Here is a 17,293-nt window from a genome sequence, read left to right as displayed (position 1 = left end):
CTAGGGTGTGGGGAATGCTGGAGGGTTGGGGGAGTGCAGGGCAGAGGGGGGTATAAGGGGACAAATTGGAAAAACTGTAAAAGCATTAATCAGTAAAAATATACTTTATAAAAAAAGAAAGAAATCTACCGAAAAGTTACTAGAGTAAGTGATGTCAGCAAGCTTGCAGGATGCAAGATCAGTATACAACAAATGTATTGTTGTATACTAATGGCAAACAGTTGGAAACTAAAAATAAATGCATTTTTATAATGACATTATAAGTATGAAACACTTAGGGATAAATCTGGGAAAAAATAAGCTAAGAACCTGAGAACAATAAAACATTGCCAACAGAAATCGGAGAACTAAATACATTGGAAGATACATTATGTTCATGGGTCGGAAGACTCGGTTTTGTTATGTCAGTCCTCCTCAAGTTGATGTTCGATTTATTGCAGCGTCAATCAAATTTTAATGCACTTTTTTTGTGGAAATTAAACTCATACATGTATATGCTGAGGTCCTACAATATATTAAACAACTTGGTAAAAAACAAAGTTGGAATAGTAACTGTTCCTGATTTCAACATAGTTTATAAAGTTACACTAATCAAGAGAGTATAGTAATGCTATAAAACTAAACAAAGAGATCAATGAAACAATCCATAAATAGACCTACGCATATATGACCAACTGCTGTTTGAAATTATAATCAGTTTAAGAAATAGTGCTTGAAGAACTGGCTATTCCATGTGGGGAAAAATGCTTTATTTCACACCTTGCACTACATGTGATAATTATCTAAAGAGTATCTTAGACCAAACATAAAACTATAAGCCTATTTTGACCTCAGGTTAGTTAAACGGGATTTCTAAGACATGTTGTTAAAAGCACAGTCTATTTTTTTTAAGTGATAAATTGGACATCATTAAAATTTAAAGCTTCTGTATACTTTAAGAAACTAGAAAGAAGCCACATACTACAAGAAAATATTTGAAAGTCATATACCTGATGTGTATCCACAATATATTTTAAAAACTCTCACAATTGAATAAATCATCTCACCCTCCCCCAAATGAAAAATACTTGGTCACTTTGCCAAAGGAGATATACTGGAAACACATGAAATAAAGCTCAATTTACTAGACATTTGGGAAATGCAGATTGAGAACCACAATGACGTACTATACACACTTTTACAAATAGCTCAAAATGTAAAGATTGGCCATACCAGTTGTTGGCAAGGATGTGGAGGAACCGGTACTCCTGTATCCTGCTGGCTGGAGTGCAAAATGGCACAACCACTTGGGAAAATAACTTGGCACATTCGTGAAAAGTTAAATGTATACCTGTCATATGAGAAAGCAAGAAAGAAAGAAATGAGTTTGGTACATGGTACACATGGCCGAATTTTTTTTTAAATTATAGAAGAAGAAAGATGTACATATTATATTACACCATGTGCTGTATAAGATTTTGGGCTCTGCAAATGCTTATGAACACTGACACAAAACAGAGCGCTGGTTGGAGGGTCTGTGGGAGAGCCGGGAAGAGGGGGTTTACAGCCATTTTTACAGGGCCTTAGGAAATGCTTGACTATGTTTATTATCTTGATATATCTTGATAATGGTTTCACAAGTATGTGTATGTGTGTGTATCAAAACTTATGTGCAGTTAATTTCACGTCAGTGTTAATCCTTTATTGGAAGAAAAAAGAAAGGTTCATTCTGCAGTCAAACTCTAGGTCCACAGAGAAGCCCATCAGTTCCAGCCTCTTTTCCAAATCTTCAGTGATGGGGTTGTCACTTGTTCATGAGACGGCCCATTCCATTGTCGGGTAGGGAAAAAGTCAACCTCCTCTAAATTATTCTATGAGAATGAGTCCCAGTTTCAGAAACTAAACAGGAAGAAGGGGAGGGAGAAAGAGAATATATTAGTTTCCGCAATATAACTTATTTTAATTCTTAACCACTTTTCCCATCTGGGAATCTTTTCCCCAGAATTCCCCCACATGCTACTGTTTAAGCATTTTCCTTGGGTGCTGCCCTCCAAGGAATTAGAAAACCTCTGAGCAGCGTATGAAGTTGGGGAAGTTTGAATTAGGAACTTTGTAAAGTTCCCTAGTATTTAATGACTGTAGTCTTTTATAAATACAATATATATAATTTTGTGAGGGTCGTCACAAAAACTCAGTGTGTGTAGGTCTGAGAAAGAGAACCACATTTGTTGCTAAAGGAATTTCCAGACCTGCCTCTGGAAGGTCCCTACACAGTCTGGCAGCGTCAGAGATTTAAAAATCTTAGAATCTGGGGCCAGGCCAAGGAGAGTAAGTCACAAACACTGCATCCCAGTTGCAAGGACATGGTCCCATGACACCATAAACCTTTCAACTTATGTTAGTCACAGAGAAGGTTCCAACCTGCACCTGGACAAAGACAGAGTGCCTCCCCAAGAGCTCTCAGCAGCCCTGGTCTGGCTGTGTTCTTGCCTCATCATGGCCAGATCTCCATTAAAAACATCGCAGTGACACTGGTGCACAAATGCACAGTGAGCAAGGGGAAAATGATGACTCGAATTACAGATGTGTCATTCTGGCAGCATTTTTTTTCAGTAATAAGATGTGCAGTATAATCTGATTTTTGGATGCTCATTTTATATTTGATATCAGGGCTCCTGAGCTGAATTTTGAAGAACATTGCATTCAGGAGGCCAGGGTATAGAGTGAACAGTTACTGGCCGTTGATATCAGTACATAGTGTGGCCATCTCTTTTATCGTTAAAAAGGACCAGCAATCTCATAAATGCACATTGGTATTTACTACTTACATAGAGACTCAAAGATAAATCCATGTGAAGGGCTTCAGGTGAATTCATCAACATAAGCCTCTCATATGAGTCTGAGGCATTGTTATCATTAAGAAGAACAGCACTTTTAAAAACTCACACCAAATCCATGGTGGGTGTGGCTCAGTGAATGGATCACCAGCCTTCGAACCAAAAGGTTGCTGGTTCAATTCCCAGTCACGGCAGACGCCTGGGTGGTGGGCTGGGTCCCCATTTGGAGGCATTCAAGAGCTCCACAGCAAAGACAAATCAATAAAACAGCTGGGATGTGCACACTCAGGGGTCCTGTGCTCCAGTAGGAAAATATCAACTAATCAGTGTTAAAAAGTAGTTTCAAATTCAGAAAGTGATGACCAGAAGAACAGTGTTACAGTTCATCATAGTTGTTGGATAGGAATTTTAACAGCATGCTTCTCAAATGGTTTTCCTGGGAGCGTATACTTTATCTCTACTGAAAGCTATTGGTGACATGACAGTAATGGGTTTCTTGCATATCCCAGAAAGCGATGACAATTCTTGGCTTCTGGTCATTGAAGTCAAGCCAACTCAGAACTGAGCTCTGAAGTCAGTCTGGCTGAAACACCCTTTTATCACCAGGGTTACTTGGACCCCTCGGAATGCTTGGCACTAGACTCTTCCTCTGTGGGCACTCACTCCAGTCAGAGCTACATCTCCATCAGAGAGGGCTGGCTGTTTCCCTTTAGGGCACGGCCATGCTGTGGGTGTAATTTCCTGTTGGATGTCGTGCTATGACATTTACGCCATACAGATGTATTTTATTTGTGATTGAGCATGAACATCTTTATGGCAACTCACTATAAAAAATCCATTACAAAAAAGTAATGTCTTGATAAACCAGGATCTGATTTTAGTGAACTTCTGTCTCCCTCCGCCTTTCCCTTTTTGCCCCTTGAAAGCTTCATGTGCATTAGCACTCACAGATGGGCAGAAGAAATGAAAATAATATCAATCATTGGGTTGGCTACTGGCCAATTATATGCATTCACCTAAGATTAAACTTACGTGACCTTAAAATACTTTCACATTTTGTTTATGGATAACTAAGAAAATGCTTGTAGGAAGCTAGTGGGGTTATTTGAAGGAGTTACACTAAGTATAGAGCAGTTGTATTAATACTTTGTATTAATTTTTTAAAAAGTTCGTGCTTGATAGGGACTCGCCAGAATAAGTCTTCTTTGGTTGAAAAGAAAGAGGGATACTTTGCTCATGAGAACACTAGATTTATATGAAAGAAATTAAAGATATGAATATTTGTGAGAACTATTTTTGGAGTGGGATAAAGGGAGGAGATAGCATTTTTTGAATCAGGGTATAAAATACTACTACTTTGTGGAGAATTTATCTTCAGTGATTAGAGGGTGCCCATATTTTTCCCTGCTGAGAAATAGAAGTAACCTAAACTGTTTTGTTTGTTTGTTTGCTTCTTACTAGGAAAATTCAACAGTGGGGACTCTGAGTTGGATTAAGGCTCTTTTAAGTGCTGCTCTGTGCGTGTCTTTGTTCTTCCACTTTCTCTGAGCAGGTGTTATGTTTGTTATGTTTAAAGGTCAGAAGTCATTGCAGTTGAATAGCTGATCCGCATCATGAACCCATGTTGTCATTTGTAAATAGAACTGCTGCTCTCTTTGCTATATGTTAGTATGGAAAATGTCTAAAAAATAAGTTACCTCAAAACTTAAATAGTTTGTTATGAGTGTTAAATTACCAATGATGTTTTTCTTTTATATACGGCTTTGTTCGTTCTGAATATATTCTACCCACTGAGAAATACATTCTTTCAGGATGAAAAAAAATTAAGAGTTTATATTTATTACTGATTTTAGAGAGAGAAGATGGGGGCAGGGGAAGAAACAGCCAGACAGACATCCATTTGTTGTTCTACTTATCTGTGCATTGATTGATTCTTGATTGGTCGGGGCACACTTGTCTTGATTGATTTCTTGTGTGTGTCCTGACCAGGGATCATACCACAACCTTGGCACATTGGTGTGATGCTCTGACCATCTGAGCTGCCCAGCCAGGACCTGGAAATTGTTTCTTAAATAGAGCTTAGTGATAAATGTTTCAGCTAGAGTAGTTTGTTCAGTTCTTTTCTGTAATACCTTTTAGGTTAATGAGAAGCTGCTCATTTATTCTGTTTTGTACCGTACATTTTCTTCCTCTGAAATGTTTGTCAGCTCCAGTGAGAAGCAGCTGCTGATTTTAAATGGGAAATCTAAACAGCTAGCTTTCCAACAGACTTTGTAGTCTGTGTCCTGCACAATTTAAGGAGCTTAAAATGTGCAGAGAATGAGTTCTACCATCCACAAAAACAGCTATAATTGTTTCCTCTGTGCTAGGAAGCTGAAAAAAACTTTTTTTGTTTTTTGAAGTACTTGGAAAATGTCAAGGATCTTTCGCATAGAATGTGCGCAGGTCTTTACATTGTTCCATCATCCTTTTCTGTGGCAAAGAAAACAAACCACATTTAATTAGCATATTTTCTTTTTAAAAAATATGTATTGATTATGCTATTATATTCCAATTTTCCTCTTTTGACCCTTTCTTCCCAGGACCCCCATTTCCTCCAGCAGTCCCCCTCTTACTTAATTCTTGTCTGTGGGTCATGCATATAAATTCTTTGGCTTCTCCTTTCTGCATACTGTTCTTAACCTCCCCCTGTCTATTTTGTACCTACCAATTACGCTTCCTAATCTCTGCACCTTACCCCCATTCTCCCCCTCCCCCTCTCCCTCCCAGCTGATAACCCTCCAAATGATCTCCATAGCTCTGATTCTGTTCCTATTCTGGTTGTTTGCTTTTTGTTTGTTTGTTTGTTTGTTTGTTTTAGATTCAATTGTTGCTAGTTGTGAATTTGTTCCCATTATAGTGTTCATAGTTTCGATCTTGTTCTTTTTCTTAAATAAGTCTCTTTAACATTTCATGTAATACTGGCTTGGTGATGATGAACCCCTTTAGCTTCACCTTGTCTAGGAAGCACTTTATCTGCCCTTCCATTCTAAATGGTAGCTTTGCTGGTTAGAGTGATCTCAGATGTAGGTCCTTGCTTTCATCACTTTGACTATTTCTTGCCAGTCCCTTCTTGTCTGCAAAATTTCTTCTAAGAACTCAGCTGTCCATCTTATGGAACTCTTTTGTAGGTAACTCTCTGCTTTTTTCTTGTTGATTTAAGATTCTCTCTTTACTTTAACCTTTGGCATTCTAATTATGATGTATCTTTTTGTGGGCCTCTTTGGGTCCCAAAAAGACTCTCTGTGCTTCCTGGACTTGCATGTCTATTTTCTTCACCAAATTAGAGAAGTTTTCTTTCATTATTTTTTCAAATAAGTTTTCCATTTCTCGCTCTTCCTCTTCTCCATCTGGCATCCCTATGAGTTGGATGTTGGTACATTTGGAAATGTCCCAGAGGCACATTATACTGTCCTCATTTTTTAAAAAATTCTTTTTTCTTCTTACTGTTCTGATTGAAAGCTTATTTGTTTTTTATGTTCCAAATCATTGATTTGAATCTTGGCTTCATCCCCACCGCTGTTGCTTCCCTGTAGATTTTTCTTTATTTCACCTGGTGTAACCTTCATTTCCTTTGTTGCTATACTCAGTGAGTTCTTTGAGCATCCTGATCACCAGCATTTTGAACTCTGCATCTGATAGGTTAGTTATCTCTGTTTTGTTTAGTTCTTTTTCTGGGGTTTTGTTCTCTTCTTTCACTTGGGCCATATTTCTTTGTCTCCTCAATTTGCTAGCCTCTCTGTGTTTGTATCTGTATATTAGGTAGAGCTGCTTTGACTCCCTCTCTTAGTGGTGTGGCCTGTTGTTTAAAAGGCACTTTTAAATTGTGGGGGCAGAGCCTTAGGTACTCACCAGGGCAGGGCAACCCATTTCACCATCTTGTGGTTCTCTGTGGGAGTAGGGTTTGGAGAAGAGACAGTGACACTGCCCAGCTTCTGGAGGTTTGCCGGGCACTGGTCCTGTGCAGCCTGGGGCCCTCCAGCTGTGGGCCTGGTGCTGAATCCCAGAGGGCATGGATCTGGCATGTATGAATTCCGTGCAGGCCCTTTAAGCAGAGTCTACTAAAAATCTGGGAGTTTCTTCTGCTGCCCCAACCCCCACTGTTTTTTACAGACAAGTTATGGGGATTTATCTTCCTAGCACTGGAACCCTGGGCTGCGTGGTCTGGCCTGAGGCTAGGAACACTTGCTCCCAAGGTGTCCCTCCCAATTTTTATTCCGCTGCCGCCTCTCTGTTCCACACTGCATCTCCATGCCTCTCTGCTTGTCTCATCTCCACCTTTCCTACCCTCTGGATGAATGTGGCTTCTTTAAATTCTTGCTTGTTGGGCTTCCATACGGTTCTGAGTGTTACTTATTTTGAAAACAAGTTGTAATTCTTTCTGTGGTTGCATGAGGAGGTAAAGCATGTTTACCTATGCCTTTGTTTTGACCAGACATCTCTATTGGCATTTGTTAAAGAGTTGAAGGAAAAATGGGCAGATATGTTAGTTAGGCTTCTCCAGACACACAGGAAGGGGTGGATGGGTGTGGGTGTGTGGGGGTGTGGGGAGAGAGAGTGTAGAGGCTTGGCTACTCCAAAATGTGCACACTGGGTTAGCAGGCTGGAAAACCAGAAGAGCCAATGGTGCAGATGAAGTCCAAAGGCATCTCTCTGGCTTGGGGAGGCTTGTGTTTTTGTTCTGTTCAGACCATCCATTGATTGGATGAGGCCCACCCATCCAGTGTAAGGCAGTCTGCTTTGCCCAGAGTTCACCAATTTAATTGCTAATCTCAGCCAAAAACATAACTCCTAGGTGACACATTAACTATTATAGGGACTATTTTAATATTGCTGAAATTTAAATGCTATTTTCCTGCTGAGTTGTCCTCATCCAGTTCTACCCTGAGACCTACTTTTCAGAGGATCTTTGGCTTTCATCCAGTGATGGCCCTTCCCACATGGCAAGACCCAGGGGCCAAAGCTGTGTCTTCGCCAGGAGGCCAAGCCCTTTATTCCAGAGCACCTTCTTGCTACTCAACGCCCTGGAATTCTTTGCCTCAACAGCTGTAGGCCCATTTCCAGGGCTTGCATGGGCATCTGCCCAGATTCACACTCACTCACTATGTGGCTGTGTACCTGCTGTTACTTCCACAGGGCCTTGGGGGTGGCCATTTGCAGTCAGAAGTTGCATAGATGTGTGAACTGGAATTTTTACCTTTGCACGTGTGGTTCCACCCAGTGCAGAATGGATCCTGGAGTGGGAGGGGGTAATGGGCAGGGGCATATGCCTCTTCTTGGTCTGTCATCCTCAGGTGCAGTCTCTGAGGCACCCAGAATGCTAAATAAGAGCTTTAAATAATTACCAAAGTATATTTATAAGACAGTAGGATGAAACATGCTTTATGTTTTAGTCATCACTTTATTAGCTTGATTTATAACTTTTAAATATTCAGGTGTATCCTAGATGGACTTTTATTCCTATATTTGCCCCAGACCTCAAATGTTAAAGGCAGATCAGATCTTCCCTGTTGAGACTGAGCCAATTCAGAGCATTAGAAGTTGATTATTAACTTTGAAACCCAAACAGAGTGTTGTAGAACCAGGTAGTGGTTATCCCTCGGGAAGATGAGGTTCCTACTGAGGAAGAACATGTCATGTTCCATTTCTCAAGTGTGGTCATGAGTACATAGAAGTTTATTCTAAGTGCTCTTGGGCTTTATGCATTTCTACCTCTGGAAAATGGATCTTCCAATAAAATGTTTTTTTTTTTAAATCTTATAAAAACGTATTCTGAGAAAAAATTCTGTATCTCAAGAAAACCTCTCAAACTTGTCTACCACAGATTATATTACATATGCTCTAAGAATTTTGGCCTAGTCATTGAAATAAAAGTTATCTTAAAATTTCTAGAAAGCAGCTAAACACATCATGTCACTTGTATGTGTGTCTCTGTGTGTACACGCACATGCATGTACGTACTTATAGGTGTGAGTGCTTGGTTTCTGTTCTCAGGCCTTCAGCCAAAGCAGCAGTGGAAAGAAGACCTCTCTCCTCATTCTCAGTAGTTCCCATGAGAGAAGATGTTTTCAAGCATGCTTTTTCTTAATTTAACTTTAGAGTCTATGGTTTGTTTATCTGAAAGAATAAGCAATGATAGTAAGCAAAAGGAATATCTCCTTTTTTCAGGGTAGAGAATCATTATGTGTGAACTTGATTTACAGATTTACAAAGAAAACTTTTGGACACAGTTTCTATACATCAAAAGATTCATTGTCACAGAGACTCTGTTCTTATCTTTCAGGTACCATCTTCAGGAAATAAAGAAAGTAATGGAGAAGGTATGGTATGTTTTGATCTTTGAGGAGCTAGTTGTATAAGTGAATACATTTACAGTTAGTGAACACCAAAAAAAGAAAGAAATAGAGATTATTTTAAAAGTCACATGAACTGACACCCTGACCGGATTGCTCAGTTGGTTGGAGCGTCATCCTGCCAGGCCGAGGTTGGGGCACAGGCAGGCACCAACCAGAGAACGCGTGGGTGGCTGGAACAACGAGTCAGTGTCTCTCTCTCTTTCTCAAATCAATAAGTAAACATTTTTAAAAGTCATATAAACTAAGCGAAATGCTTTTTAAAAGTCATTAAAATTTTCACATGAAATAGCTTATTTCCTAATCTCAGAAAATGAGAAAGAGTACCTTTATTACTTTTAGGCTAGAAAATGGTTTGATTATGTAGTGACTTTTTGGTGAAGGAGGGAGATTCTAGCTAGTTCTGATAAAAAAGACTCTAAATATCTAATTTGTGAGATTGTCTTTATTATCTTTTATTATTTTAATCATTCATTTTAACTGAAGATCTTAAAAATCCAAGTTGTAGTAGGATTAAAAACACCATATTATCTATTACCATTATTTGAAGCTACTTTGAAAAACAAGTAAAAATGTTCTGTGGTAAAAATTTCAGAATACAAGCACATGCATGTATCATTTGTCTTTCAATATTTGGCAAGACCTTTGCTCTTTTGCATTAATAAAAAACATTAGAAGAATATTGAACTTGCTAATTTGGAGGAAAAATGAGAACTATTTACTGTGAGTCCAGTTCTAGGATGTATAGAAAGGAGCAAATTCATAGACATGATTTCATGGAGAAGCATGAAATCATTCCCATTCCTTACACCGGAGACTCACCCATTGTTTCTTAGTAATACTATTCTGTGAGATATTTGATGGGTTTTTCTAGACTTTTCGTGCTATGGCCAGGGCTCCAACTTCTGCAGTATTCAATAGAGACTAAAATGGCCCAGAAAGAAGTAGGAAAGAAAGCGGGAAGGCCCTAGAATTTTTAATGTAGTTTTATATAAGGCTTTTTCCTAATGAGAGAATTTGACTTTAAATGGAAGTAGTTTTAAACAGAGAAATGTGTCACACTAAGCTTCTTGATTGTTTTTGTCTGCGTAAACACTTCCTGAATGTCTAAATTAAATGCGTCTTATTCTTCCTCGCTCCCTCCCTTGTCACGCCTTCCCTAACACCTCTCTTCCCCCATTTTAAATGCAGATCAAGTGTGGCACTTCCTTGGCAAGTGACGGGAGCATTTGAAGTTCTGCCATCAAGACTGGTTTCTGAGGACTTCCAGATTCCGTCTTCCTCAAGTGCTAGAGATAGGCCGATCTGCGGGAATGGGTGACTGTCTGTTGGGACTTTTTTTTTCCAAACTTTCTAAGATGTACCATGTAAATAAACACTGGAATTTTTGAATTAGTCTCTTCCTTGTGCATGCTGCTCCCCTGTGTAGGTCCTTTTGATGTAGACACAGCTCAGATATTTATTGCTATGAAAAAGATCTAATTTTACAGCAGAAATGTAAAAGCATTGAGTTTTGACTGGTTCCGATTTCTATGCCTGAAGGAGCCCAAAGATTTTATCAGCATTTATTTTTATCTGTTAATGTAAAATAACAAAGTTAGTACAATAATAAGATTTCTTTAGATGTATATTCTTGTTTTTATCTTCATACCTTATTATCTCTTTTCGAGTCTTTCACCATTGGAGACTTCATTTAGCCAACTCTGTTCACTTACTTGTCCTGTGTAAATATGTTTACATTCTAAGGCTCTTCCCTATAATTTATTGTTTTGGAGGTCCTAAACTCTGTGTATCACCCAGTTTCCTTAGTTTCAATTCTCTACGGTGATGACCCCCAAATCTACCTAAGAAGCCCATGTCTTTCTCCTGGGGTCTGCGTACTGGACATCTCTTTGAATGCCTTCGACCTTTCTCATCCAAAACTGACCTTGTGTTAATTCCTTCGTTCTTGTTAATTCTTTTGTTCAGGGACCATGGCATTAACATTCTCCTAGTCCCCCACTCAGACCCTTGAAATCGTTTGAACATGTCTTCTATGACCTTTACTCACGAAGGCCATCTAAATGTTTGTCATCTCCATTCCTTCACGCCCATTCTTTGCTGCTTCCCCCTCTTATTTTGAAGGCGCTGTTATAACAGCCTCTGTGTGCCTTTCTGACCCAGCCCCCCCCATCCCCAGTCGTTCTGGCTCCATTTCCTACTCTTGCCTCCTAAGTCCTGCCTCTGGCTTTTCTCCCGCCATCCCATCTTCCACATTTCCAAACAGTTGTTTTCCTAAAGCACAGGTCTTGCTTTGTTGTCTTTTTCTCAAAATGCCTTCAATGACTTTCCATATTCATGAGGGGGAAAAAGAATAAAAAGCTCTGACTTCCTCAGGAGACCCTCTAGCCACGCCACGCTGCTCATTCCTCTCCTCACACACTGTGTGCTTTCGTGCTCCTGGTATTGTGCTGCTCTTCTCTTGCCAAATCTTTTTTTTTTCTTTTTTGTTCCATTATCATCATCAACACATGATATTTACAGGAGATGTTTTGTGGTTTATAAAGCACCATTATGACAATAGTACCATTTATTGAGTAACTGTATGTTAGGCACTGTTTTAGATGTCTTATGTGCACATACCGTATAAGGTACAATAGATATTGCCCTCTTCACCTTGAGACTGAGAAACTCTATAACTTGCCCAAGGTCACATAGCTAGTCAGTTTAAGCACCAAAATTAGAACTCATGACTGTAGGGCTCTAAGTCCATTGGTCTTTCCACTTCCTTGTGCATGCTGCTCCCCCTATGTAGGTTTTTGATGTAGACACAGCTCAGAGCATTTTATGGAACAGGAGACAGGCACACACACAGGGCGTGATCAGCCCAAGTGAAATAGCGAGGTCTACTCCAAATGTCTGGGAGTGTGTGAACCTCTGAGGGACTTGAAAGAATGTAAGGGGGGAATTTATGGGGCTTAATTTTATTGATATATTGACTTTTTAATTACGAAAGTAAAACCTATAGAAATGTAGAAAATGGAGGCCAACTGTTATTTTAATAGTTACGAGCAAGCTGAATTACAAAGGATACATAAGTGAGTTGCGGCCTGAGGCCTGTCAGTCTCCTGAGAGTTGGAAGAGAAGCCATGTGTGGTGGGCATCTTTGTATCGGGTGCAACACTGCCTCTGTCGGTCACAGCCCGGATGCCACGACGTGAAGGTGTTCTGGGCTCCTTGGGAGGAAAGCTGTCTATTCTTCCTCTTTTCTATTCATAATGCACAATAGGGCTGTGGCCTGCATCGGGCTCTCTATAGCCTATACACGCTCTTGCCCCTTTTTAACTGCCTCATTGCAAGGGGTTGAATAACAGAAATACTAGGGGGATTTTGATTGTATTAGTCTACACTAATTGTAATTAGCCAAGTCTTTGTTTAGACATGCCTTCTCATTAATGCTATTTTTATTTTTTTACTTTTTAAAGATTTTATTTATTTATCTTTAGAGGGGAAGGGAAGGAGAGAGGGAGAGAAACATCAATATATGGTTGCCTCTCATGCGTCCCCTGCTGGGAACTGGCCTGCAACCCAGGCATGTGTCCTGACAGGGAATCAAACTGCGATCCTTTGGTTCACGCTCAATCCACTGAACCATGCCAGCCATGGCATAATGCTATTTTTCAATGCATCCATTCGACAGTTACTTATTGACTGTCTATATATACACTAGCCCTCACTTAACATCACCAATAGGTTCTGCAGCTTCAAGTGAAATGATATATTGGGTTGGCCAAAAAGTCTGTTTCATTTTTTTCATAAAAAACAGTGTTCATTTTCACCAATAACTATTGATTTGGATATTTGAATATGTCAGCCTCTTCTCCCTGGGTAGAACATTGATTTTTCTTTGTTAATGTCTTGATTTGATTGCTATCAACTTCTACTGGTCTGCCTGATTGTGGAACATCGTCCAGCAAGAAATCTCAGCACAAAATTTTGCACACCACTTTTGTCAAGTCACAGCACCTTCTCCAAAAATGGCACAAATAGTTTTTTGCATTTTACTTGTGTTTTTACATTTCTTGAAATAATAAAGCATAATATGCTAAAATATTGCTTAGTCCATCTTTAATGTTAAAATGACTACACAATAAATCACCAATTGTGATGGTTTTTTTTTTTAATGCATGCTGATATGACATCTGTCACAATCTAGCAAATTGCTTTGAATGAAGTTAAAGACAGCTAAGTACTACTAGAACCGTCTTATGGACAAAACCAAATGATCTTTTTGGCCAACCCAATATAATAAAACCAGTTTCACCATAGGCAAATAGGTTTGTAACTGATATAAACGAGTTCCTACAGCACCTCTTCAATGCTGTAGGAAACCACAGTGAACAAAACGCGGATGAGGACCTGCTGGTTTGTAGGATCCATCACTGCAAAACAGAAATCCCTGCCTGTGTGGACCTTGCATTTTGTGTGGTGAAGACAAGTCATAAACATAACAAGTAATTTATGTGTAGTATATAGAAGAGAAAGAACAGATAAGGGGAATCAGCAATCCAGCTTGTGTTCAGCAGTAGGACTGTGAGTTAAAGTCAGACTGAGTGAGTCAGTGCAAGCCTAGTTGGGAAGATGACAGAGAATAAATCTTGAAGAGAAGCAGGAGTGGGCCCAGGTGGGTCTGGGAAAGAACTGAGGCAGGTGCAACTTCAGGAACAATGGCCCTGAGGTGAAGTGTGCTCTGCTTGTTGGAGGAGCCCCCTGGCTAGAGGGAAAGGAGTGGGGTGAGGAGTGACAGGTGGGATCCCAGAGGTGGCAGGGACATCCCACAAGGGCCTTGTAGGCCAGTGTAAGGGCTTGAAGGCCTTTTACCCTGATAAATGAGCCATCAGGGTCCGGAGCAGAAAAGTGTGGGTCACTCCATCTGCTGTGTTAAAAGTAGTTTGTGCTACCTAAGCTGGGTGGCTCAGTTGGAAGATCCTCCCATACACAAAAAGGTTGTGAGTTCAATCCCCAATCAGGACACATAAGAGGCAAAGGACTGAAATTTCTCACCGTCTCATTCATTTTCTATCTTCCACTGCTCCCGATGCCCTCTCACCCTCCTCCTCCCTCTCTAAAATCAATGAACATATCCTCAGGTGACAATTAAAAACAATAGATTGTGCTGGGGTGGGGGGTGGTGGCCTGTGTAAGTCAAGTGTGGAAACAAGAAGATCACTTACGAGGTTTCTACAATAATTCAATGAATTTGATGTTTTTCTTTCTTTGAGGTAATTTTCTAAGCATAAATTCCCTAAGGTGGAGTCAAAGAATAAGAACATTCTATGGTCAAGTGCATTTTTGTAAGGGCTATTCCAAGTCACATCGTCACCAGCAATAGGTGAGATTTCCAGTTTCTTCTTTCCTACCCTTCCTGGGATAGGATACTTTATTGATGTCACTGTTATTGTTATTAATAGGTTTAAACTTTTCCTACACATTTACTTACTGTCTTTTATGAGTGTTCTATTTATTTGCCTGTTTTCTACTACATTTTAATGTTTTTATTATTTACATGATGTCCTTAGTTTTAGGTGAGAAATTTGGATTTTATCACCCATATTCAAAAAAAAATTAGACATGAGCTTTGGAAATATTTATAGTAAGATAACTGTGAATTGGGGGTGAAATCTACTAACTTTCCTTTACACAGGATTAGCTACGGTAGTATATACTTATTATGTTACTGCTTCCTGTTCTCTGTTAAAAATTAGAAAAGAATGATAAATTTTTAATGCTAATACCCTAAATTTAAAATGGATAAAATACTAAACCCAGCCCAGTTTTCAAAGAAATCATGAAAAAATGTCAAACAACAACTTTTGTCCAATTAAAGCAGCTGAAACTGTGGGCAGATGTGCATCTGTGGTCCTCAACCAGGAGAATTCGGCAGTGGGCAGGGCCAGGGATTGGGGTCCTAAACCAAAGTTTCTCCCCACTGGGGGAGTAAAACATGGATACTAGGATTCAGACCAGAATCCAGACAAAAAGTTGAGTGCACAGTGAAATGGGCAAGTAGACTTGGCTGTTCCTTCCTGTCTGAACAAGCAGCCGCAGGGGCAAGGACACAAGCCCAGGCCCTCTGTGTGCAGAAGATCCCTGCAAACTGCCTGTGAGTGGTGCAGATGGAAGTGGAACAGAATCTAGGCTGTTGACTCCAAGATGCCCTTTTCACATGCTGCTTCTTGAGCTCTTTCTTATCCTCAAAGCTCATCTTGGGTGCTGCCTTTTCTGTGAAACCTTCCCCAATCCTTCATGCTGAAATCAACCATTTTTCTGTATGAGAGAATAGCACTATTAGTTTTTAGCACCATTACAGTATTTGGGCCGTCCTGGCTTATATTGCTTTAGATTTGTTCATTGTCTCTACTGCTGGATTAGAAAGTCACTGAGCTCAGTGACTGCACCATGAAAGTTTGGTATTGTTTTACACACTAAAAATTAGCTGTATGAAATTGATACAACATCCTGTGGGGAAGACAGATATTCCATTTTACTTATTCTATTAAGGTTAGAGAGGTTGAGTAGATTCCCAGAAAGCACAGCCCTTTTGCATGTGAAGTTCTATTACTGCAGTCAAATGTATACATTTTGAGGGTTATCACTGTAGTCTGTTCCAAAGGGCCAGGTAAGGTCTTTAAAATATAAGAATCTATTTCTTTTCGGGATCTCTAGAAGAGAGGAGATTTAGTATCTAAACTGGATACTTTTTAATTTTATTTTGCTTTTAATGTATACTCAACTCATAAATCTCAAGGTAAAAATATAAGAACTTTTTCTAACTTGAATAAATTCTTGCCTCCTAAAATTTTACTCATCATCGAGATTTTTTCTAAAATCCTTTCTAAACTATCTCCCTTGCTATGGAGTCCCCAAATGAATAAAGATTTGCAAAGTGAAAAAAAAAACAACTTCATTTTTTATGCATCCATACACCTAGAATTTTTTTTTTGCCTTCTAAAACAATTAGTATTACCCAATCCCAAGCGAATAAATCCTATCCAGAAAGTAAGATTCTCTGAAAAGGATCTTATTTATTACTAGTATTTGAGACATTTTGAGAGTTCTTACACAGGCATCTTCTGATGCCCCAAGAGAAAAGTTTTACTTGTAGAAAAACTTTTGAAAAGTCGTGAAAACACTAAGACTGATCAACACATGTTTACTGCTGCTCTTTGGTGAAATAGGAGGCAGAAATGAACACGAAATACTTAAAAATAGGCTTAGGGCTCAAAGGTCAAAATGTTTCTTTTTTTAAATGTATGTCCGTCTAATTTTCTTGTTCCACACATCTGCACAGTATGAGCGCCCATCATGGGATTAATACTGTCCTATATTTAGGAAATGTGCTCCTTGAACATGGTGACAGCTGCGGCATTTAGATAATGGGTTTCTGTGTGAAAAAATGCATGTCACCCTGAGCTGTTTTTATAGTTTTTGAACATTTCATATTGCAATGAGTCTTTTACACATACTCAGAAAATGAAGAGGATCCAGCGAAATCTTACATTGCTGGGCTCTGAATGAAGTAGTCTTAGAGCACAAAGCTTCACATGTGACGTCCACCAACAGTATGTAGTGCTTGCTTAGTACTGATTTTGTATGTCTTTTTAATTGTTTAAAATTGTACTCCCACAGCCACCCACCCCACCCTTCTTTGGCAACCACCAGCTCATTCTCCATGTCTGTGGATCTGTTTGTGTTTCATTTTGCTTAATCATTTGTTTTGTTTTTCCAGATTCTACATATCAGAGAAATCATATGGTAGTTGTCTTTGACTTAATACCCTCTAGATCCATCCATGTCGTCACAAATGGCAGATGTTATTTTTTTATTGCTGAATAATATGTACACCACATCTTCTTATTCATCCATTGATGGGCACCTAGGTTGCTTTCATAGTTTGGCCATTGTAAATAATGCTGCAGTGAACATAGGGGTGCATATATTTTTTTGAGTAAGTGTTTTTGTTTTTTTCAGATAAATACCCAGAAGCAGAATTGCTGGATCAGATAGCAGCTCTATTTTTAATTTTTTGAGAGATATTCATACTGT

General features: G+C 39.3%; 1 protein-coding gene across 3 annotated transcripts in view; it reads left to right on the top strand.

Annotated features, from left to right (window-relative positions):
- Nucleotides 1-10,600, top strand: part of PPA2 (inorganic pyrophosphatase 2) — an 80,298-nt gene extending 69,698 nt beyond the window's left edge. For all 3 annotated transcript variants that reach the window (XM_053657047.1, XM_053657046.1, XM_037154454.2), the window contains 2 exons: nt 9,139-9,175; nt 10,400-10,600. In XM_053657047.1, coding sequence (XP_053513022.1) covers nt 9,139-9,175; nt 10,400-10,428 — 66 coding nt within the window. In that variant the 3' untranslated portion in view covers nt 10,429-10,600. The remainder of the gene's footprint in view (nt 1-9,138; nt 9,176-10,399) is intronic.
- Nucleotides 10,601-17,293: the final 6,693 nt, after the last annotated feature.

Source organism: Artibeus jamaicensis, unplaced genomic scaffold (assembly GCF_021234435.1).
Source record: "Artibeus jamaicensis isolate MK-2021 breed Jamaican fruit bat unplaced genomic scaffold, CSHL_Jam_final scaffold_3222, whole genome shotgun sequence".
Taxonomy (NCBI): domain Eukaryota; kingdom Metazoa; phylum Chordata; class Mammalia; order Chiroptera; family Phyllostomidae; genus Artibeus; species Artibeus jamaicensis.
The sequence above is the reverse complement of the archived record's forward strand: the minus strand, read 5'-3'. Positions and strand labels throughout refer to the sequence as shown.